Source organism: Rissa tridactyla, chromosome 7 (assembly GCF_028500815.1).
Source record: "Rissa tridactyla isolate bRisTri1 chromosome 7, bRisTri1.patW.cur.20221130, whole genome shotgun sequence".
In the NCBI taxonomy this organism is placed as follows: Eukaryota; Metazoa; Chordata; class Aves; order Charadriiformes; family Laridae; genus Rissa; species Rissa tridactyla.
The window spans coordinates 31,379,280-31,402,931 of NC_071472.1; the positions used below are offsets into that span (position 1 = coordinate 31,379,280).

Sequence of the window (23,652 nt, forward strand, 5' to 3'; positions counted from 1 at the left end):
TTTTGAGTCTTATAAATCACTTCTTGTCAGAATTCTTGCTCACTGTGGAAGTTTGATTGCAAAAATCAAATAAGGAGAAAATGAGTTATAAATAAGACAGAAGGAGCTTAGTTTCTTCATATGGTATTTGGAAATTGGTTCTTCAATAGAATTAATGTGTGGCATTCCTGTAGATTTCTAATTGACAGCCACCATATGAATGCAGCAGAAAATTATTCATTAAATTTGCTTCTGGAATCCAAAGTAAGGCATTGATCAGAATAGATACTAGCTTCCTTCCTATGGTGAACTCATCAAAGTATCTGTCATGGATGGAAATATCAGCAGAAAAGGTTGTGGAACAAACCTCTTCCGTATATAAGGTAACATAATAGATAATAATATTCACTTAACTCCATCTGTGCCAGAAGACATTTTATGTATATAGAATAATTCATTGGGGAAGTACCAGCTCAGTAGCAGTGATCTACTGAAAGGAATGGAGAACCTCCTTGTGGCATGGTTACCCCCATCTTTAATAGTGTGAATAGTTCTCATTCCCAGATCTCAAAACGTGGTTAATAAAAATATCAGGCAGTTTCTGTATGAGAAATGACTAATAAAGTATGTTTTCATCAGCCTGGGAAAAAAGATGGGGATGAGGAAATATGAAGAGAACATCATGAACAACATAGCAAATAATTACTATTTCTTCCAGTGTAAGAACTAAGGAGACATGAAATGAGACTAGCAAATAGGTGACAGAAAAAATAGGATGAAATTGTTGTTCTACCAGTCTGTAATTAAGTAGTGAAACTTCTTGCTATAGCATCTTGTAGATGCTAAAAGATTTTGGGCAAATTCATGGGAGAAAATACAAAGATGGTTATTAAATAAGACAAAACAAGGCTTCCTGAGAAAGTCATTGAGCTGAAAATTGTTGGAAGCTGGAGAAATATTCTGCAAGTAGTAGTACGGGCTCTGTTCTCTACTCTTCCCTGGGCATATTCTTAGGGCCGAAATCAGAGATGTGATTTGGGTAAAGTGGATTTTTAGTCTGACCCTATACAGCTGTTCTTTTGGCTACAATTTTACTTGAAAAATTAACCTCATTAACAGGATCAGATGAATTGAACAATTTTAAAACCCTGGCATGAAATCAGGGATCTGGAGTGTAATCCATCTTTTAAACTGAAGCTGCAGGGAAAACAAACCCAAGAAAACACTGGATTACGCATGCAATCAGGAAGGTGCATAGCAGCTATTATGATAATGTGGTTTCACATTATTAAGAAGATTAGAAGACCACACTTTCATGTACTGTAATCTATATAATAGAAATATGAAAATGCAAAATGTTTAAAAACTTTTCTTTTGCTCTGATTTTATTGCTTAAGGATAAGACTGAGCTGACATACTGTTGCACACAGTGGTTGTAAGAAACTGGGATTTACAGTATTAAAAAAAATGTTGTGACCCCTCCTTCCAGTAACTGTTGGTGTTTCAAGGCATTTACTCAGCTAATTCTTTGCCATTTTAGGGTATACCATTCCAGGAAATTCTCCAAATGCAGCATTGCAGAATACAAAGAATTTTTACTTCGTGGGGGAGGTGCCTGTCTTTTCAACAGGCCAACAAAGGTAATAAATATAATGGTAGTCAGCACCTCTGCTAAACATTGTAATGAAAATGTACTAATTTCACTAACACTCATCTGTTCTTAAATTATTTAAACGTTTATGTGGGTATTTTCTTGAGGTTGGTTGTAATTAGCTGATTGTTCATTCCCATTATTTATAATAATCTTCAGAGTAGTGCAAAATAAATCCAGAAGTGAGGTCGTAGTGCATGCTCCACAATACATTCAGTTCTCTGACTTTTTGCCTGAGGTTGTTAAAAAGAATTCCAGTTACCACACTAGAAATTAGAAATCAATAGTTTACTTCATATAGACAGTATTTGTGTTTGTTCTGAAAGTTAACTTCATTTCATTTCAGATGTACATCTAGAAAACTCTGTAATTTATAATTGTATCCTTCTACCATCCATTGGTTTTTTTCGCCTAAAAACTACCAAGGTCATAATTTTTTCAAAGGCAATATTAGCATGACATCCTACTAAAGCTGAGTAGTATAAAAATATTCCATGTGGCTCTTTTTGCAAAGTAAGATCAATCCAAAATATTAATATTCAATTTAATCATGGTGTCAAACTTGCTGTCCTTGTAGAATTTAATACCACATGAGACTACTAGGCTGTTCTGTTTACTGCTCTGTATCCTTTGGTAGACCATCACCTTGCACAATTAACTAAAAAAATTTTGCTTGTTAGAGTGTTTTTTAATCTTTCCCCAGGGTAGCAATCTTTGCTTATAGAATAAGAATGTAAGAATTCTTACAGAAAAGAGTAAGGAGGGAGAAAGAAAAACACAGCTTCATTTTTTGATGATGGCTGTCTAGCAAGGTAATGTGAACAAATTGTCAAATTGACTGTATACGGAATAAAAATCTGGTTTACTTCCATGAAAATAGTCCCAGGAGAATGGTTGAGTTATCTTCATGTGTTATGTGTGTCAGTATTTCACAGCTTTGAAGTTAAAGTACTTTGAGGTAGGGGGGAGGAATCATGCAGTGTTTTGAAACCTGTTATTTGGAGGTTGGGAGGAAAGGTAGAAAACGGTGTGTTTAATCTTTAGGTAAATAAAACGTAGTTGTGTTAAGCAGTCACCATGGTGTCATTTTTAATTATAACCTTTTAGTTATGTTCTGACATATATATGAACACATGATATTTCCTCATTAATGCCGTAGGAAATTTGTGTGTGTTCTGTTATTTTCTTGCATTCTGCTGGTTGACCCCTATTTGTTTTCTTAAGAGCTACAGGTCAGATAACCAGGTCTGTTTGATGGAGAGCTGAATTTCAGGTTCAGAATAAGAGATCTTACTGTTTCCACTGAAGCGTGGTTGTAACAGTAGCTTATAGAGGAAAAAAAAGACATTTCAGTTTTCTGAATTATGTTGACATTGCTAGTGAAGAAGAGTACACACGAGTATTGCTTCAGTGTAGTTTTGCTTCTGGCACCCAAATTTGTAGGTGCTATTGATTGTTTATGCAACAAAAGTAAAATTTCTTTCTTTTTGATTAGGCATTCCTCCCCCACCCCCACCCCAAAGTACTGAAGAAGAATTCCATCCAAATTTATAAATAATTTCTATTATATGATATGTTATGTTTCATATCTTTATGATCCTCAACAGCTGTACTGCCACTAAACCCGTGCAGAACATGTTTACTTGCATCTTTCACTGTCATCTAGCTGTAGATTTACCTGTTCTCATTTTAACTTGTTAACTTTTAAATTCTCATTTCAACCATGTTCTAATGATGAATTGTTTCAGTTGCTAATATCCCGGTTAAATTGGGGATTCCTGATGTTCTTATAGGATTTTAATGCAGAATTATTCTATTGAAAACAGGCAAGTTTTTTGCAAAATTGTTTCTGTGACAACACTGAAAAATACAGTATATCACTTTTAATCAAAATTATGATCTTTGAAACCAGCATAGAATCTGTATCATCCTGAACTGTAGAATTTATGTATTGTATATATCTCGTCCCAGAAGTAACTGTTTAGCACTATGGTTGTGTTATTCTAACTTAATAAGGCACATAGAACTTCCTTTTGACACTGTTTCTTAATTTGTATTGTTTTGGTGTACAAACATGTGACACTGGCATAGACAGTAGCTAATTGCATGAGAAAGTACGGGTACCTGAGTAGATCCCAGGGATCATATTACTGACTGGTTTCTTGAAGGAATTGTCAGAGAAATTAGACTCCATAGAATTGGAATGAAGTTCAGATGTTATCCCCTTCAGAATTATTTTAGTGTCTCTCTGTCTATCATAATTCTCTGAGATCAGTATTCTCCTAAAGAGGGCTAGCAATCAAGTGATTTAGCTGTACATCTTTTATGTCTTAACAATTCTGACTAGCAGCACTTGAAAAACATGCCGCCTTCCCCATCAGAGTGGCACGGCATATATATTCTCTGTGAGACTGTGTTTCTGTAGCATTGCAGAGATGGGCTATGTGCGACAGAAAAGTCATTTGATACTAGTTTTATTGATACTTTGGGGGGGGCTTTTTTGCTTTCAGCTCTTTGAAACCACCGAGTGTGGAAATGGATATGTAGAAGCAGGAGAAGAATGTGATTGCGGCTTCCGAATGGCAAGTAGAGTTATATATTACTCCACAAGTCTTTCTTACTCTTAAGATAAATTATGTGATTGGTAAGGGAAGGGGAAAGGTTATGGAAATTAATTTTGTTTGCCTATTGTTAGGGAACAACTTAAAGGACTGCGTTAAAACATTTTTTCAAGTGAGAAAGAGTGCAAAGATAGAGTGTGTCCCCAGAACAGGCTTCCTATCTGCCCTGGTTCGAGGACACACACTGTCATACTAATGACAAGATGTTGCTGTTTCCCAGCAATTTTTGAATGGCGCCGTAGCAGTGCTTACCCCTTTACTTTTCCTGGATAGCGTGCCTGGAGTGGTACACTCCTTTTCCATGCTTTGGAGAGAGCTGCCTGTGTTTGGACAGCATAAGTAAATCGTTGTTTTCTTCTCTATTGTAGAAATAGTGCAAGAATGTCTTTTGCAAAAATCTGCCCTGTAGCTTTGAGTCCTAGTTCTAGTATTTAAATGTAATTACACCCGTAATTAGTTTTCTTAACTTTTTTTCTGCATTGAATGCAATGTAACTAAGCAGCATGCATTGGCACAGGCTATTCCACACCTGTGAAGAGGCTTCAGGTGTGAATCCCAGTGTCGCTATAGCATATATGTCCCTGTTTTCCCTTTACTTTAGTATTTGAGCATTACAAAGGATTCTTCCAGCTGATAATTTCAGGTCATCAGTGCTGAACTGAATCTTTTGTCTGCTGGTACTTTTTTTTTGAAAAATTTTGGTTTTTTGAAAGATTGTGAAGTAAAAACTTATTCAAAATGGAAGACTAAAAGCGTTGCTTAATATTTTCTTCAGGAATGCTATGCAGACTGTTGTAAGAAGTGCTCTCTTTCTAATGGAGCTCATTGTAGTGATGGACCCTGCTGTAATACATCATGTCTTGTGAGTGTTGCTGCTGTAGATCTATTGTTCTTTTCAGTTGTCCATGGAAGTCATGTGCAGCCTGTTACAGTTCAAAGTGTGTTTCATGTAGAATGAAAAGGAACAGCTTATGTAGGCTAAGACTGTTATTCCAGACAATAATGTGGTGTCTGCCCCAAATATAAAGGGAATGGATTGCACTGGCTATGTATTCATGTTTATATGAACGTCTTTTGCGTTTATATCTCAGAGATGAAAAAAAACCCTAAATTTTCAAAATATTATATACTTCAGTTTAGCCTTTCAAATATTAAGAAACTGAAATCCTTTTCAACGCTTTGAAATAATTATTGAGGTTGTGGTGTTCTTTTCCTAGCCAAGCAAAAAAAGACAAATATGTGTGAGTATGGTGTTCACAGAGTGTTAAAATGAGGAGTAATTCCAAACAGGAACCTTTAATTTTGCTTTTACATAATCTTAGTCCTGAACTATATTCTTCATTTTCTAGTTTTTTCCACGAGGCTATGACTGTCGATATGCAGTGAATGAATGTGATATTGCAGAGTTCTGCACTGGAGATTCTGGCCGGGTATGTCTGCAGAAGCTTTCTCTGCTTACACTACTGATGTTTGCTTGCGCTCATTTTATATCAATTTAAGAGGAAAATCCGGATTGACAAACTGCAGTCATATACACACAAATAACTGTGGGGGGTTATTTGTTAATCCTAACAAAATTTTTTAAACATAAGAATAAACTGTCATAAGCTCAAAGAGAATTAATCTAAATGGACTCAAAATATGACTTTTGTGGTTTTATTTGTTTTTTAGAACTTGTGGGGTTTTGTGTATCTGTATAGTATTTGTGTCAGATATCCTCCTTTATTCTTTGCCTGGTCTATAGCGTACATACTAAGAATAAATTGCAAAAGTGAATGTATTCAAAGGTAATAACAGTAAGATTTTATGGAATAAAATAGTTTAAAATATAAATGTAGAAAATTACAGCTAATTGAGTATAGAATCAAAGAATCATTTAGGCTGGAAAAGACCCTTAAGATCATCAAGTCCAACTATTCATCTAACACTGCCAAGTCCACCACTAAACCATGTCCCTCAGCACCACATCTACATATCTTTTAAATACCTCCAGGATGATGACTCCACTGCTTCCCTGAGCAGCCTGTTCCAATGCTTGATAGCCGTTTTGGTGAAGAATTTTTCCCTAATACCCATCCTAAACCTCCCCTGGCACAACTTCAGGCTGTTCCTCTTGTCCTATCACCTGTTACCTGGGAAAAGAGACCGACCCCCACCTCGCTACAGCCTCCTTTCAGGTAGTTGTAGAGAGCGATAAGGTCTCCCCTCAGCCTCCTTTTCTCCAGGCAAAACAACCCCAGCTCCCACACCTGCTCCTCATGAGACTTTCATTATGTTTTTTAAGAGCGTGCGCATGTATGATAATTTTAAAAGTTGTGGATCTTAAGCATTTCTCTTGAAAACATTTAACTAATACTCAAAAGTATAGGAATAAACAGCAACCACAAGGTTGTTTTAACTTGAGTTCTTTTAAATAGTCAACATTTTGTATATCTTTCATTTTTGCAGTAACTTTGATGCTTTAGGTGGTATATGCTCCTTTTCAATATTGAGTATTTAGCTTCAAGGTTATATAAGGACTTCATAAGTCATCTACTGCGTTAAATTCTCAGCTTTGAAGAAGTAAGATTCAGGACAGAGAACATGTCTCTGGGCATTGTCTGTAATTATAGATGCCAATAAATTAACAGTATTATATTATATTATATTATATTATATTATATTATATTATATTATATTATTATCATCTGAGACATCCACACTTAAGTAGCTATTGCTGAGACTTTATTGTAAATCTTTAGATTGTAATTTCTATAGATGGAGCACTCCTTATGGGAGGGAGAAGGGCTTTCTTAAGCTAGAAAGGCTGCCCTCAAAGTATTGGCTAATATGGTACATTGCAGCAACATACCCTTTCCACATCTTCACAGGTCTTTTTTGATGAGGAAAAGCTTTGAGAATGGTCTGCTCCTAGCTTTATTAATCTGAGGCTTCTGGACCTAATGACTTGTTCATACCAAAAAAGTTTCTAATGCCAAGAGAACATGACAATTAACATCGTAAAAAAACCCACAGCTCTGTAAGCAATAGACTGGTAGGCTACAACTAGGTGCTCACTTGTTTCTCGGTAGAACTGAAATGAATGCAGTGGCAGCATTGCAGATATGGCCCCTGTATTAGCTACCAAATATACTGTTACTGAACACATTTACTTTTTATTTTGCCTCACCTCCTTCATTTCTACTTGCAGTATGCAGAAAGCTAGGATCAAACCTTGTATTTCATGGCTCAAAATGTTCATTTTTATTTGTATTTGTAGCTGTAAAGATTCCTGCACTAATTATGGTATCTACCTCCTTTATATGTTGTGCAGTTATCTTTTAAAATGAGGAAAATTCCAATGTGATCCTTTGATGTATTGCTACAATACACAATAAAAAACATTTCTTCATTTTTTTCAGTGTCCACCAAATCTTCATAAACAAGATGGGTATGCCTGTGATTCGAATCAGGTATGCAGTGTTTTGTACATAGGCAAAAAGAAATTAACCAAATACAAGTTTTCATATTTTTTTTAATCCTGTCTTTACATTTCTTCATAAATTTTGTCTTTTGGACATCAGTGTTGCTTGTGCTTTATGCACTCTATGAATAGTAAAAATTTCTAGTTTGAGTAAAATTTGCTTGGTGTCTTTACATTTTACATGTAGATCTTTTATTACACTCCACGTTAGTAAGTTCTTTACAACTATGTAAATGAAAAGTATAAAGCAGCTGCCGAAATGTCAGTATGTATTAGACACCAAATGACTTTGAGAATCTCGTCCAAAATGTGTACTCCATCTACCCAAATTCATGAAAACTATTATACATCCCAGTACGCGTGTGAAGAATCAAAATGAGACGTTTGTTGGGGGAGGGGAAGGAAATGAAATAATGTTCAGTTCTCATTGCTAACATCTTGTGTTTTGTTTAGGGTCGTTGCTATAATGGTGAATGCAAGACAAGAGATAATCAGTGCAAATATATCTGGGGATCTAGTAGGTTGACTTTAATGACCTTAAGTGTGTTTTAGTTCTGGTTCATTCCTGCCTTTGTTTTGTGTTTCTATTTTTTGTTCTTCCCACTGTAAGTTAAAGTTTTCTGCTCAGGAGAAAAGGCTGCAGCGAGAAACTGTGGCTTGACTGGCAAGTGCAATTTGGAGCTGTATGCCTGTTTGGGTTTGAGGGTGATGACAGTGAGATTGTTCTGACATGATGTGGTTGCAGACAGGTAGGGCAGCAAATGCTGGACTGCTGGAATTAGGTGAGAAAACATACAAAATATTAGCAACTTTGAGTTACTGTTACCAAGGGGGGGAAAATGGGTTTGAGGATTTTTTTGGTACAGTTCAAAACAGATGTTTTTTACTTTTTTTAATGACAGTTGTCAGTTCCATTATTCCAGCAGTGGTTTATGCTAAAGCTGCTCCATCTTGCCTTTCTTTGCTGTACCATCCTATAGTCAGGAAAATTAATATGTTAGTGTGAATTTAAATGTACATAGTATGAATTTAAGCCCAGAGGTGTTGAATAAAATAGAATTTCAGTTGCAATGGATTTTGCTTGCAGCTGAGATGGGATAAATGCTGTCTGTAACGACTTGGAGGCAGTTCAGCAGAGCAGAACTATCAGGATGTCCTGTTCTCTAGCGCTTAATGTTTTCTTGTGCATTTTCTCTAATCATAACTGCCACTCCTGACACTGCCTGTTTGAGGCAGAAGAATCATTTCATCATAGGGAAGATGGGATGGGAGGGATATAGTTTTACCATTTATTGTTTGTCTTGTACAATACAAAAGATGCTATGTAAGTGTAAAATTGGATGGAGATATTTTCTTTGTCTTCTGATGCCTTTGTGAGCTTTATGTTGCTACCACATATTTATTGATAATATTAAAGGCAACAGGTGTTTTTGTTAACTAATTTCTTTGTATTTTACACACTTATGTTTTAAAATATTTGGTTTGTCTTGCATGCGAGTGATTTAATTTAAACTACTCTGTCTTTTTTACCTGTAATATTTTATCTTACTCTGTATAATTGCTGTGGTTTTCTTTTTTCTTTTTTAACTGATTTTTAGAAAAAACAAATGGGGTTGTTAGTAAATTTTTGTGGTTTTAAACCTATTAGTTCAGATTTCTACTCCTAAAAAGCAGCAGGAATTAGACTCTTGACTGTTCAACCTTGTTTTTTCTGTGAACTCCTAAAAAATAAAATAAAATAAACATTGAGTTGATGTCAGAACATATGCTTATGGTATATGTCATATATAAAAACTTCGATCTCCTGAAATACAGATCAGGAATAATTGCAATGAAAACACCTTGATTAAATCTTGTGCAGTTGTTATGAAGTGACAAAATTATACCACAGATAAACTCAAATACAGAAGATCATACTGCTTCTGTGGAGATTGCTTTTTTTAAAAAAAAATTTATAGCGAATTTTGAATATTGAGCATTATTTTAGAAAAGCCATCTGGAGGTATTGCAGTTCAGTCTGCTAGGTTCCCACTGTAATTACAGGAAAATACCAGCTGTGTACATATACATGGGGTTAGATTTATGTTTTTTATTAAAAATATACAGAGAACTGCTACAATAAATTATGCAGGTTTTCAAAGCTCTCGTGTTGCCAATGGAAAGTACATTCCTTTTTCCTTTCTTTATCAACAGAGTCTTCAGGATCTGACAAATTTTGTTATGAAAAGCTTAATACAGAAGGCACAAAAAAAGGAAACTGTGGAAAGGATGGAGACCGATGGATTCAGTGTAGCAAACAGTGAGTTCCATTTGGTAGAGATTATTTGTATTTTAAATAGATTAACACTGGGTTAGTATTGTTTACTTTTTCATGAATGTTTCAGCAGTGTATTTTGCATTATTTGGAATGTTCTTTGCCTCAGAAGATTTGCATCTTGAAAAAGTTCCTTTGTGACAAATCCATGGGTGACTCAGCAATAGACTTGTAAAGAATTCCTGATTTTCAGAACAATGTACTGTGACTTTAATTCTTTCAGAGGAGCTGGGGATAAGGCAGCAAAAAGTCACAAGTTCATAGTATACAAACAACTCAGACTTGGAAGGGATAAATTGGGCTGGAAATACGCACACTATTTCCACTTGCTCTGGGACTGATACCAGATTATGCTATTTCAAGTTTGTTCCAGCCATTACTTTGACCATAGAGGACCATTAGACATGTGGATGCTATAGAGGAAATGGCTGATTCATTTGCATGTGATCATTACTAGATGCATATTTGATTAAATTTACTTTTCAAGTTAATGATCATCAGTGGATAGACTTAAATTTTTACTGAGTTACTTACTTTTTTGTAATTTTTAAGTCTGCGTGTAAATATTTCAGTCTTGGAATGGTGGTTTCCTTTGACTATTTGATGTTCGTCAAGTGGCGCTATTTTTTTTTTTTTATTACATGATGCACTTTTCAGATAGGATCACAAGGAAAGGAGTTATTTAATGGATTATATCTAGAGGAGAATAGTGTTATTCTGATATGTATATTAAAAACCTCATTTATATAAAAGCCTTCCTTGGTCAGTAGAGAGAAGCAGAAAAATGGTCCAGCTGAAGGGCTGTTTAAATTTTTTGCAGTTTTAACAAATACAATTTCTAGCATTTATCTAGCTGCTTCTATGACTTAGGACAACTAGAGTAGGAGATTGAAGTTTTAAGCTGATATCCTTCTGCTGAAGATCGCACGTCTAAAACAACATCAAATGAAGCAGATTCTTTACTAAAATGCAGGCACACACACTGCATGCTAATGACTGTTATTATTGTTCTGTTGTCCTGCAAGGGAAATAAAATTAAATTAAAAATTCAAACTTCACATTAATGTACGGCATCCAAGCTGCTAGAGAGAGGGAAATGTAATTTAGCCTGATATGACAAAGCACTGTACAATTTGGCTCCTCTTAATTGTACTGTATTGTATTTAGAGTACACATAAATTTTTTGTTCATGTGAACATTCACTGGTGCATTAGAGAGAACGATTGCTTGTTTCAGCCTCTTGTCATTTATATCAAATAACATTTTATTTCCAGACTTGCACTCCGAAAGTCTGTCATGTGGTTTATGGTAATATATTACTTAATGTGATCAGCAGCATCATTGCAGTCTTTCTTTTTTGTAAGTTTACTTCATAGTATTCCAGCAACTTTTTGATTTATGTTTTCATTTTACAGTGATGTTTTCTGTGGCTTTTTGCTTTGTACTAATCTTACTAAAGTACCACGAGTTGGTCAAGTTCAAGGAGAAATTATACCAAATTCTTTTTATCATCAAGGACGAATAGTGGACTGCAGGTAAAAGATAATGCAGTGTTCCAACATGATTTTGCTCTGTCAAACCTAATTGAATTAAGATAAACATAAATGTAAAATTTTGTGATTTTTACGTAGTTAATATCTTTCAGACAAATCATTATTCTGAGTGGTATTTCTTTTTAATTAAAAAAATAAAAAGCCTAATAGTCCACATTTAAAGAGGGCGAAATGTGGGTTATCCTCCTGATTACTCTATCTGATCTCTCCAGTAGCAGAAGTTCACAGTCAGAGTTTAATGCTCAGCATTATATTTTTCTGGGGGATGTGGGGCAAGACTGTAATTGCCAAAGACCCATTTATTAAACACAGTGTTTCTGAGTATTATATCCGCAGAGAAATAGCTGTAAGGAAGTGAAGGCTGGGAGGGAGGATAAGATGCTAAGCTACAGTTCAGTTAAAGGGCAGGTAAATGGGTTTTAGTCTACTGTGCACAATACTGGATTTGTATTTTAAGGACATTGGCAATATTGCTGTCATGCTAGTACTCTCTTATATAGTTAGGTCCCAAGAGAACAATGATTCTTAACTCTTCTACTGTTCCACAGGTATTTTTATTTAAATGTCATCTCATGGGAAGTTAGTTTTTAAACATTTTTCTAGCAGTAGTGTTTCACAGCATTTGGAAAAAAAAAATAAAAAAAATCAGGCCATCAAAGACTATTAAAAAAAACCCCAAAGACTAAGGTACTCTTTTTGAGTATGTGAGTCATTATCTAGACTTCTTTTTAGTCTGACAGCTGGGACACCTTGTCAATGCCATGGACAGACAGAAGAACTTTATAATTTTGTTTAATCTGTCTGTATGCTTAAATGTGAGAAAGGTGTGAGGCTTTCAGTATCTACACTGACATGTATAATACTTTCAAAAGACTCTGGTCATAATACTAACAGTATATTAAAACTTATTTCTCCTAGTGGTGCTCACGTTCTTTTAGATGATGATACAGATTTAGGTTATGTGGAGGATGGAGCTCCATGTGGACCTCACATGATGTGTCTGGACAAAAAGTGCCTCCCAATTCAGTCCTTGAACATAAGCAGCTGTCCCATTGGCTCTAATGGAAAAGTCTGTTCCGGTCATGGGGTGAGTCTGTACTGGGAGTTAGCAGCTAAGCTTCCCCAGCTGTCTCTGCTCTATCTGACCTTAATGTACCCTGTGGAGTTCTCTACCTGAACTTGTGCTTAAGACCTGTTGATGTGAAAACACAAACGTTAGACTCGGGGGAAGAGTGCCGTTCTGTGAAGCATGGATAAAATTTTAGAAAGCAAAGCTGTCAAATTAGTTCTGCAGTTATATCCAATGTGTTGTTTCCGTTACTAGCAAGAAAGAGCTTTAACATCAGTTACTGTAAAGACTTCTGTAATGCACTACCCGTATTTCAAGCTACTTGCCATCCTCAGTTAAACTTTTTCCTGCATACTAACATCTTTATAAAGTTATTCCTGTGTTTGTGGATTTATACCTCACGGCTTAAATAATTAAAATTCTAAACTGTTGGATCTCAACAGAGTTGATGTATTCTTCTTGAACAGATACAAAGTATCATTTTACATTCTGGTACATTATATTCTGTTATTCTACCTGTAAGTCCATTTATCTAAGGCGTTAGGTATGTTTTGATGAACAGATTCACTGTTCCATGTCTTAACTGTAATACTGATAAAACCTTTCCACTCTGGGATTCAGTGAGAGATTCTTGCCGAAGGGGGCTAGACTTTATACAAGGGTTTTTGGCTTTTTTTTTTTTCCCTCTTGTTATGTGTAATTGAAGAGGAATTTGAGTGCTTCAAAGAGGGTTAGGTTCAAAATCAAGAAGAAAAATTTCAAAATGGAAAATAAAGGTTCTAGGAGTTCTAGAAATCATCTTGGCACTTTTGGTGAGTGGCATGAGTGATGAGAGAACTATATTACCTTCTTTGTTTTGCTTTGGATTATTCCAAATCATAATTTTAAAACAATATTTAATCAAATCTGCCATAAGATGTATTTATCTTCAGCTTCCTAGATAAGATTCTTCTGTGAATATTCAAGAAGCAGAGTGAGCTAGAAGTTAAAGTTAAAAATATCACATGTAGTACTTACTTGTAATCATTAGTGCGTAAGTTATTTTCTGGGTTTTTTGACATCATGTTCCAATGTCCAAAAGACATTATTAGCTGATGCCCAAGGACAGACTTTGATTCTAGTCCCATAATCAAAACTTCATTCTTTGTTTTGTGTCTGTTTCTCATGTCATGCTTTTTCTTTAGTAACCTCTTCTAGCAATACATTCCATGTTCTTTTTCATGTAGAAAGTTTATGGCTATTGACTCTCACTATTGATTTGATACTTTGGGTTTTGACAGTTGGATAGGTTTTCCTGTATCTGAGAAATGTACTGCCAATTTTAGTGAGTCCTAAGTCCTTTTTCAGAGGTCATTCAAGTAAATATAGACTTAGGAAGAACTATTTCCTCTCTTTCTAGAAGATAAACAAGCACTCCTCATTGCTGCTTAGAAAAAAATGCCAACAAAACCAATGAAAATATGACTTTTTTTTTTTAACATGGGAGCAAGCTGTAAATGAGAGGTTGTAAAGCATAACCATGTCTTGAACTATTTAAATGCAAATGCTTGTACTCCTGGACATCCAGGCTCAAAGTCTAAATAGTTGGTTGGTGAAGATCTAACTAGTCTACATAGGGGTGGTTTTGGATGAGAATTCCTGTTATTTTTTACATTCTACACAGCTGTATAGTGCAAGTGATGATGGCACCACTGGGAGCGCTTGTGCTTTTCCTAGCATCTGAGTGTATTTAGAGGGTTAAAGCAAACGTTAAGGTTACTGATGTATTATACTCACTCTAAACGCTGAGTGCTATTGTTACAAAAGATAAATGGGTAAGTTTTATACTGTGAATTAAATACCTAATTACACGCTAAATAACCTTAATAAAATGTAATAAAATGTAAACTTAATAAAACCCAACTGCTGTCGTTTCTTTTCTTTTCCAGGTTTGTAGTAATGAAGCCACTTGCATTTGTAATTTCTCCTGGGCTGGGACTGACTGCAGTATTGATGATCCTATCAGGGATACTGGTGGCAAAAAGGATGAAGGACCCAAGGGTTTGTGTGATTTCAATTTTGATGTTCGCTCAAGTATTTATGATGTTTTTCTGTTGATACATGGTAGTAGAATTAGCATATAGAAAGAGAATATTATTGTACAGTCCTGTTTAGACCCACAGGTAGATGGTTTGTGTAGATGAAGTAGGTCTTTGTGCTTTCAGAACTGATGAAACTTACTTTTCTAACCTAAATATGGGGAAGATTTCAGTGGGTAATTGTATGTACTTTCTGGTTTTTCCTTCATAACTTATTCTCTTTTTTATACAATAATTTTCTTTGTGATTGAAATCTGACTAAGTGTGGCTCTTATTATTTATATGATAATTGAGTATTTATGTTTTACTAGAGATTTCTGGTTCCCTTAGTTGTTTTCAGCTAATTCAGAGAACTGTGGCATAAAAACGGGCGAAGTGGAATATCCCTGATGAAAAAAAGCTTTGGTTCCTTGAAATTACATTTCAATGGGAGGACACAGAAATAAATTAAGATTTTAAGAACTTAAATTATTCTTACAGTTATTATTGCTTACTCTTAAGTATTTAGTAGGTATTTCAGTTGCATATTTAGTATAAATACAAAGAGGAGCTATTGAGGAAATAATTAATCAAAAAAGTTTTTCAAAGAGGAAGAAAAAGCATTTGAGATTCTCTCTTACCTCTCTGCCAAGGAATGTCTTTGGATTGTACTGTCCAATTTTTTTTATGTCTTTCCTGTCACCAGGATGTTGTCCTGTCCATCAGACTATATTTATCCAGTGTTGTGTTATGCATTTACAGATAAAGTTCCCAATAAACAACTGAGAAACACAAACAAAATTTTTCTGCTACGTCCCAGTTCCAGGTTCTTCTGTCCCTTATACAAGGCTGATGGAAAGAAGAGAGATTTGTTTAAAAATGTAGTCCTTAGAGCTCAGACTCTAATTGATTACTCCTTAAAATACCCAAGGTTTCAAGGGAGGGTGGCATTTTGCATGCCCCTCCAGAATGGCTCTACTTCTGTCTTGTGTGCCTTCCTCTTTTGCCCCTTAGCAGAATCGTTCCAGTAGACCTTTACCAAAAACTGTGAAGAGATCGTTTTAAAACAAGTTGCCACTGTGAAGGAGGCTCTCTAGAACAGTCCAGCTTTGTATTAGTGAATCTGTGCAGGTGCTTCCTGGGCTCCTAACCCCACATTGTTCAGTGTAGAGCTGCCTGGTTTGTACCCTCCCTTACAAAGCAACTTGTCATTCCATTTCCCATAAAAACCTTCTTAACTGTGGAATGCTGCTTACAGAGTCTTAAAAAAAATAGTGGAGAACAGCACTACAGAGTTGGCTACTTCTCTTTGTGTGGATGAGGAGAGCAGTACTTACAGTTGTGACACTGAGCATATGCAAATGTTATATTGCTTATTTCCAAATCCTGTAGGTAAGAAATAATTTCCTCCTCTGTAAAAAGGTCTCTAGGAAAGGCAACACAGAAGGGTACGCTTATCTTGGTTAGATTTTTGTAATTCAGATTCACTCCTCTAATTCAGACTGGAAATACCTTCATGAAAATTAATATGTCAATGCTGAAATATTCTGGGAAAAAGTCTTAAATTAATAGTGTGTGCCTGGATTTCTGCCAGTAGGTACAGACGTAAAGTTTAGACTGCATTTTTCAATGGAGTCCTCTGCAAAGAAGCAGAATATGTTTTTGTACAAGGTGGCTCAATGATTTCAAAAGATGGGTTATTTTTCCTTACGTTGTTACAGTAATTTACTGATGTTGAATCACCTAGAAATGAATTCACTGACATTTATTATAATCTCTTTTGGTGTGCTAATAAAGGAATTCCTTTGTAAGAAGATGTCAGAAGGTTATGGAAGTAGTTTTCTGTATTGTAAAGATCCAACATACTCAAGTAGTTTCCATTAAGTTTTTTCCCCTTATTACCAGTACTTTGTATGTCATATGACAGTTTACAAGTCTGAGACAGAAACCAAAATACTTGTTTTCCCTTAGCCCTAAATTTGAGGTTTGTTACATTTCAGAAACACAACACTCATGATGTGAAAATTCACCTAACAGATTTAAGATTTTTCACACCATAAATCTAAGCATTTTTCTTACTACAGTTAGAGCATGCATAGCTAGGAAGTATTGCTACTTATTTATATCTTGTTATGATAACTGGCTGGTACCCTGCTGCACTTTTCTTTTTAGACCTTTCCATCACCTATCAATTGCTTTTGGGTCCATACTATATTTCAGGATTTAAAAATTTAGTGATCCTTAATTATGTTGGTATTAATACATGAGTCTTGAATTACTTTAAACTCAGCAACCTACTGTATCCTGTACCAGCAGACGTACACAGCATGATAGCAGTTTTGGAAGACAAAGTCTCCTTGCTGTTAGTTTTTGGCTACTGCAGAAACTTTGCATTACTTCAGAGCGTTGGCTAGTAGTTTTGAAATCAGTAGGACTCCATATGGACACAAGATTCTTCCTTTCCAGTTTCATTTGCAGAATTAGGCCTTTGTTTGACTAGTGGAATAGTGTTTGTTTGGTTTTTTTTATTATAAAACTTTTGTCTCAAATGTGTGTGTGTACGTTTGTGTGTGTGTATATTTATGAAACAAGAAAAAATGGTGAACCATTTCAAAACAGGCTTTATTCAGCATGAAGACTATAAAGTTTCTGTCCCTTGGGGAGTTCCCATTAGGGAATTCAGCTGCTTGCTTGTGGTCTGTTATGACTCGATGAATCTATCAAGCTTGTAATCTTGAACATAGGAAATGTATAGATGTTTTTTTCTCAAAAGAGTTCCCTTAAAAAATGAAAAATAAGGCCTCACTGCCTTGAGAGACTGTCTGAACATACCGACATTTTCAGAGTGTTAACCTGAAGCACATTTCTAGGGTAGGTTTTTCCTTTTAAAAGGTGCTATTTGTCTTTAGGTCATACAGATAAATAGAGTCCTACTGATAAATGCAGTAACAGAGAAAAATATTACTAACTAGTAAAAGAATGACTTTAAAAGTTGGGGCTTTTTCTTTTCCTTTGATGCAACTGTTTCCAAACATTTTTCATTTGCTTAGTTATATTATGGATACAGTAAGTTTCTGGTGATCAAAAGGAATTTTTCTAATTGGTGACTTATTACATTTTGTCTGTTTTAAATAAGCACTAGGTTGAGGATGTTCCCTTTTTATGTAAATAATAGAATCACAAGCTAAAAGGAATAGTCTTACATTTACAGGAAAACTTCTCAATGAAATATTTGCAAGCATTCAAAGAAAACCAAATATAGCTCATTTCAGAATCCTTAAAGCTACAGTATTTGTTAAATAAAGATTCATCAGGAGGTTTGAAGTGTTTATCCGACGATGGATCGTGGTGTAAAATACTCCTTGAGGAATTATTTCATGTTTTCATTTCAGACATATATGTGATCATTTCCTTAAAAAATCTTCCCTTTTCCCTCCACACAGTGAGCATGGCCACTAACAGGCTAATAGGTGCAGTGGCAGGGACCATTCTGGCCTTGGGGGTGATTTTTGGAGGCACAGGGTGGGGAATAGAGTAAGCATTTTTCTTAGTTTGAGTTTGATGTTTGGTGCCTAGTGTGTGAGGTAACCGTATGCACCCGAGCCCTCTGTGTATTACCCCATTAGCTTTGTCATGTGGTGACCGTATTTGTCATGTGATTGACCGTGTCTGTGTCATGTGGTTTGCTCATGCAGTGTTGAACCTTCTCCTGTCTGGGATAATGTGGGGCATAAAACAATAAGTTTGTGAATTTTTACATTGTCACAGTAAAATTAAATGTCTAAATGTTTCCATTACACCAAATTATAAAAATAATGGGGAAAAATGGAAGTTGGTGATTACTTTGAAAAGTAGACTGAGTAACGTGGACTATTTCATAAAAAGCAGAAATTGTTTATTATGATCTATGGGGCTTTCAGTGTAATAATAGGTCCCACGATCTAGCTAGGAAGATGAAAGCTGCTGATAATAGTGTAGACAGCTAGTTTTACAGTAAAGCTTCTGAATGTTCCGTTGCTAGGATTTTTTACCTCAAGGCAGTAGAATGGTGAAGTATAGAATTCAGATAGAAAGAATATGTATGAGCATTTTTTACTGTCTTTTCATAGTTTTAGGAAACTGTAATCTTAAGTGTTAGCCCACTACCTCAGTTTTAGCAGTGGCTATGATTTATATACTTCTGTGTGTGTGTACATGTATATACACACATATAAAAATGCCCATGTGAGAGCTCTCTTCGTTCTGCGTTCACTCTGCAAACTACAGAATAAATTGCTTTTATTCTGCTCATCTGAGATTTCTGACTTTGCTGTGTTTCTAATGCTGTATATTGCCTCTGTCATGTGGCAGTGCCATCTCTCTGAAGGAGGAATCATAACAAGACAGTTTGTGATTTCTGTTCAGGCTGTGTGAAAAAGCATTCATATGCAGTTCTAATTAAGGCTGAATAGGCACTCTTCTGGTAGGCAGCATTTTGTGTGTCTGAGTTTGCAGCCCTAGATACAGCCTTTTTAGCTTTTGCTGAATGGGAATGTTGCATGAAACCCATCTTAGATTCTCAGAAGAGTAGAGACCTTTGCACTCTCAGAGGACAACTAATACAAAAACAAAGAGAAGGAAGAAGTTAATAGATCATCTGCTGGAGAAAGATCAGGTTGGTGTTTTACTGGTGGCTAAAAATTTTTGCTAATGTTTGCTAAAAATTGAAGACTCCGAAGATTGTAGAGATTTGGGACCTGGATTCTGGAGCAGAGATTTACCTCCAGGTTGAGGACCCGTGTGCCTTTTGCTTACGTTCTGCCTTGCACCCTTCTGTTTTTATCTTCCCTTACCTGCTGTCTTGGTCCATCCAGCTCTGACCAATGTCCCCGACCATTTGTTCTTGCTCCTGTATCCTTCTGCTCTAATTCCAGCTTTTCTTCATTTTTCCGCTCCTCTGATCACTTACTACCTGACTCATTCTTCTTTTTGTTTCTATCCATTCTTCTTTCCTGGATCCCATCGGTCTTTTCTCTGTCCTCTGGTTCCTTTAGATACAAACGTATATTCAAGGCAAGCCTTTTTGTTGCTTTGTTTAAAGAAAGTACATGGGGAACACAAATACACTCTCTGTTCCTAGTGCCCTTCAGGCCCTGGTGGCTGCTACCATCAATGGCTTCAGGGAGGTTGTGTTCATCACAACATGATGCCAGGTCCTGCCCTTCTTCCTTGCCATTTCACTTGCAAATTGCAACCTTTTCTTCAAAGTGCTGGAAGAACTTTAGTTTCTTAGTGGTTTATAAATTTACTGTAGTAATCATGAGGGACAAAATGGCAGAGTTGGTTTTTTTTTCCAGATGTCATCCTAAAATGGGTACTTAGCTTTGATAACTGAAACCAGAGGATTTGCCTGGCAAAGCGATAGGCAAGAAAAGAAAATATCAAACCACCACAGTGTGTTGTTATCTGCAGGACAATCTGCAGGAAACTTGCTTCTTCTACAACTAGCAGAGTTTCAAAGCAATATATATTAACTCTTGTAGAATCTATACGATGATGATGAAGATTTAGGGAATAGTCTGAAGTCCACTGAAATTGAAGGTGTGTTCTGTTTTAACACCTTCAGTAGGATTTGTGTCAAGGTCCTAAAAGACGACTAGCAATGGTAGGATAGCCGTGCCAAAGCAGATCATGCCTTGCAGGAAAGGGTGCTGTGCCAGGCAGTTACGGTTCGCGTAGTTGCAGGAGCTGATAAATCTGTGTCTGCAGGTTATAGCAGTGGTACGGCAGAAGGAACAAGTATGGCAGAAGTGTTCAACTTGTGATAGTCTGGATGGAAAATGACCCCACAATATGGTGGTTGTTAAAACCTTCCTCTTACTTTTGGTTTGCATGTATTTCTGTTAAGCATCTGAGTTCAGTGACTAGAGAATCTTATTTAGCCGAAACATACTGACCTATACTTTTCTTCATGAATGTCACTAACTAAAAGGAACTGATGCAAAGCGAGCTTCATACTGTTAGCAAAATTCTGCTTTATTAATAATACAATTTCCTTGATAATGCTTAATAAAGCCTAAGGCATTCATCTTTAAGGTAAGGTATAACATGTAAAAGCAGTCCCATTGTAAGTACTTTTATCTACAGTCTGTTATGGTCTTAAAACGGCTCACCAATAATCCTCTTAAATCTCTGTATTTCAAAACTGGAATTCATTACTTGGAGGCCTCCGCTATGGTAGACAAATGGTTGCTGTTTAGTAATCATAAGTATTTGGTGAGCTTTGTTTTTATATTGAAGCAGAAATGAGATTATAGTCTTGTTGATCATCAGTGAAATGTTACCTTGATGTAGCCTTTTCAGTTTCTTTAGCAGGACAAATAGCTGTTTCTCTGCATTCCTAGGAACTCTCACTCCCAGCATACTGTGAAATAGTTTTAAAATGATTCCAGAGGAATGGACGTGCCTTTATCCACAGCCATCTATCATTTACTCTGCTCTTAGGCTCTCTCTAGCAGATAGCCTAATTCTCACTGGCGTTTGATTTTCAGGGGTTTTTGGGTGCTAAAAAGGAACATCACTTCTTTAGTCACTGACACTTTATAAAATTGGGTCAGATCCAAAAAGTGTTTTTTATCAGGACCCATTTATTATTTAACATAATTTTAGTAACTTCTTTTCTATTAACCGATCATAATTATTTTGTATATTATTCTCTTCTGTTTAAATTTTTACTTAATTCTTCGATATTTATAGTAAATAAAACCATATTGATTTTCTGTATTGAAAGAACAAACTGCTGTTTGTTGAATGGATGCACGCTGTGAAATAGATTTTATTTTTAATTTACTTTTCCCTGTGAACATTTAACAACCAGGAAACATAGTAAGAAGAGGGATGTAAAAAAGTGGCCAATTGGTACTTCCTTATCAAAGATACGACTATATTACTATCATTAATCATTGTACTCTTTTGTTGGAAGACAGCATTCAATGGCTAGAAAGAAATCGGCTTCAGAATTTTTCAAGACTTCTAACATTTATTGCAGATAAATTATTTGCTGTGGTTTCAGTCTTTTGTTGTGTGCAATCATTTGATAAAATCCAGAGTAAGCGATAGATCTGAGTCAGGTACAGAAGCTCATTAGGCTGCTGTTGATAGCAAGCCTTAATTGGGAATATAATGCCTATGGAACGGCATTAATTCACCCTCCACTGTGCTCACTCCTGTTGACTTGAGCCAGGTGTGACTTTAAAGGTAAGTCCAGATAAAGATACGTTCTTCCAAATTGTGAAAAATTATTGTTGTCAAATTTGTGCACTGCTCATATCTGTAAAGCTCACTATTTTTTTTTTTTCAGTCCAGGTCTTTTATTAATAATCCTGAATACTGTTTGTGTCAGAATTGCAGGAAGCAATTTTTAAACCTTGGTTTTTCTTTTAGCTAATCTGATCTCCAGAAGCACTGATATGGGAAACATGTAATGGATACAGTGAAGTTAGGTCACTGCAGTAAATTTTAAAACTTAGGGCACGTACTTACTGTAGTGTCTGGGACTGGGCAGAAGGTTTTGTGGTACCAGCTTAAAACTTTAAGTTGTTGCAGCTGCCCTTGCTCTTTCCTTTGCTGATCTCTGGCTGCTCCTTTTTCTTCCTTATGTTAGCTGTCTGACAGTTTTCCAAACTCAGTTTCAGAACATTTTAAATAGGAAAATTCCAATTGCTTGGTTTGGGGAGACTGGGATAGGAGGTAAGAACCGTTTTTGAAGGCTGTTCCTGGATATGTAAATGTTTAAACAAAACGTGTGCAATATGCTGCACAAGAACTCTTGGGTTCATTTTGTTTTGCCTTGAGCTCAGATGCAATGAGCTTTACATCAAAGACTGCTCAATAGGAAATTTATGTACAGAGCAATTAAAATGTTACTCAAAGTCTGTTGTCAGTTTTCCTCCACCCTGTGTAAATAGAGCACTTAAGGGTCAATTATGACTATCTTATTTAGGTGTCCTCTTGCCCTCTTCAGAAAATTGCACAAACATATTTTGTGCTGCTTCTTTCTGTTGCCCTTTTTTCCTGCTCCACCCTTCCCCGCTTTGTTGTTAAGTAGCTTCTTGAGGATGTTGAAGAGATGCTTTGATGTTTGGAAAGCTTAATGGGAATACAGCTTTTATTTCAACTTCTGCTCCTTATTATGTAATCCTTTTGCTTTTGTCAAACAATTTTTTGTAAATTTAGGATTGACGTAACTGTAGGGAGTCTGGACTCTGAGTAGCAAGTGGTGCTAGATGCTCTCAGGTCAAATTAAGATATCTACCACCTTTCAGGATGTACATGAAAAAAGTTAGGCTTTTTGATTGTAGGTTTTTTTTCTTCTCATTTTCTGTAGTCATAAAACATACAGCTTTGATTCTTTTTCCTTTTAAGTTAAGGAATTAATTATTCACCAATATCCTAGTGTCCTCAGTTGACAGTTCATTTGCTAGGTAATGGAGTAAGTCACAATGAAATTTACTGTCTAACACTAGGTTTTTATCTACGGTAGAAGTCAACATAGCACAATGCAGAGACCAACAGCTTTGTTCATTCTTACTGTTAAAGAAAACTAAGTTGGGCTTGCTGAAATTGTCTGGAGACATCACCTTCTGTGATGTCTGTACTCCTTGAATTGTTTGACTACCCTTCAGTTGCTTCACTTAACATGAATAAAGTGGTTGGTTCTTATGTCTGTCTTACCATAATCCTTTATCACAGGTCCTAGTGCCACCAATCTTATAATAGGCTCCATCGCTGGTGCCATCCTGGTAGCAGCTATTGTCCTTGGGGGGACAGGATGGGGCTTTAAGTAAGCAATGCCGCATGTCTTCTCTTCAGTGGCTATGGCATTTCTATTTCTTGCTTACATCACTAAATTTTGAGTTCCTGCTACAAGATATCAAACGTAACTCCCCCACCAAACTATAACAAAC

General features: G+C 35.9%; 1 protein-coding gene across 3 annotated transcripts in view; it reads left to right on the plus strand.

Annotated features, from left to right (window-relative positions):
* Window positions 1-23,652, plus strand: part of ADAM23 (ADAM metallopeptidase domain 23) — a 79,597-nt gene that overhangs the window by 46,181 nt on the left and 9,764 nt on the right. The window contains exons 15-25 of one of the 3 annotated variants that reach the window (XM_054210221.1): window positions 1,520-1,619; window positions 4,141-4,212; window positions 5,027-5,113; window positions 5,601-5,681; window positions 7,653-7,703; window positions 8,168-8,231; window positions 9,908-10,013; window positions 11,444-11,563; window positions 12,500-12,668; window positions 14,579-14,690; window positions 23,438-23,528. In XM_054210221.1, the coding sequence (XP_054066196.1) occupies window positions 1,520-1,619; window positions 4,141-4,212; window positions 5,027-5,113; window positions 5,601-5,681; window positions 7,653-7,703; window positions 8,168-8,231; window positions 9,908-10,013; window positions 11,444-11,563; window positions 12,500-12,668; window positions 14,579-14,690; window positions 23,438-23,528 (1,053 nt within the window). Of the gene's footprint in view, window positions 1-1,519; window positions 1,620-4,140; window positions 4,213-5,026; window positions 5,114-5,600; window positions 5,682-7,652; window positions 7,704-8,167; window positions 8,232-9,907; window positions 10,014-11,443; window positions 11,564-12,499; window positions 12,669-14,578; window positions 14,691-23,437; window positions 23,533-23,652 lie in introns of those variants that run through there. The other 2 variants (XM_054210223.1, XM_054210222.1) reach the window with 2 other exon arrangements.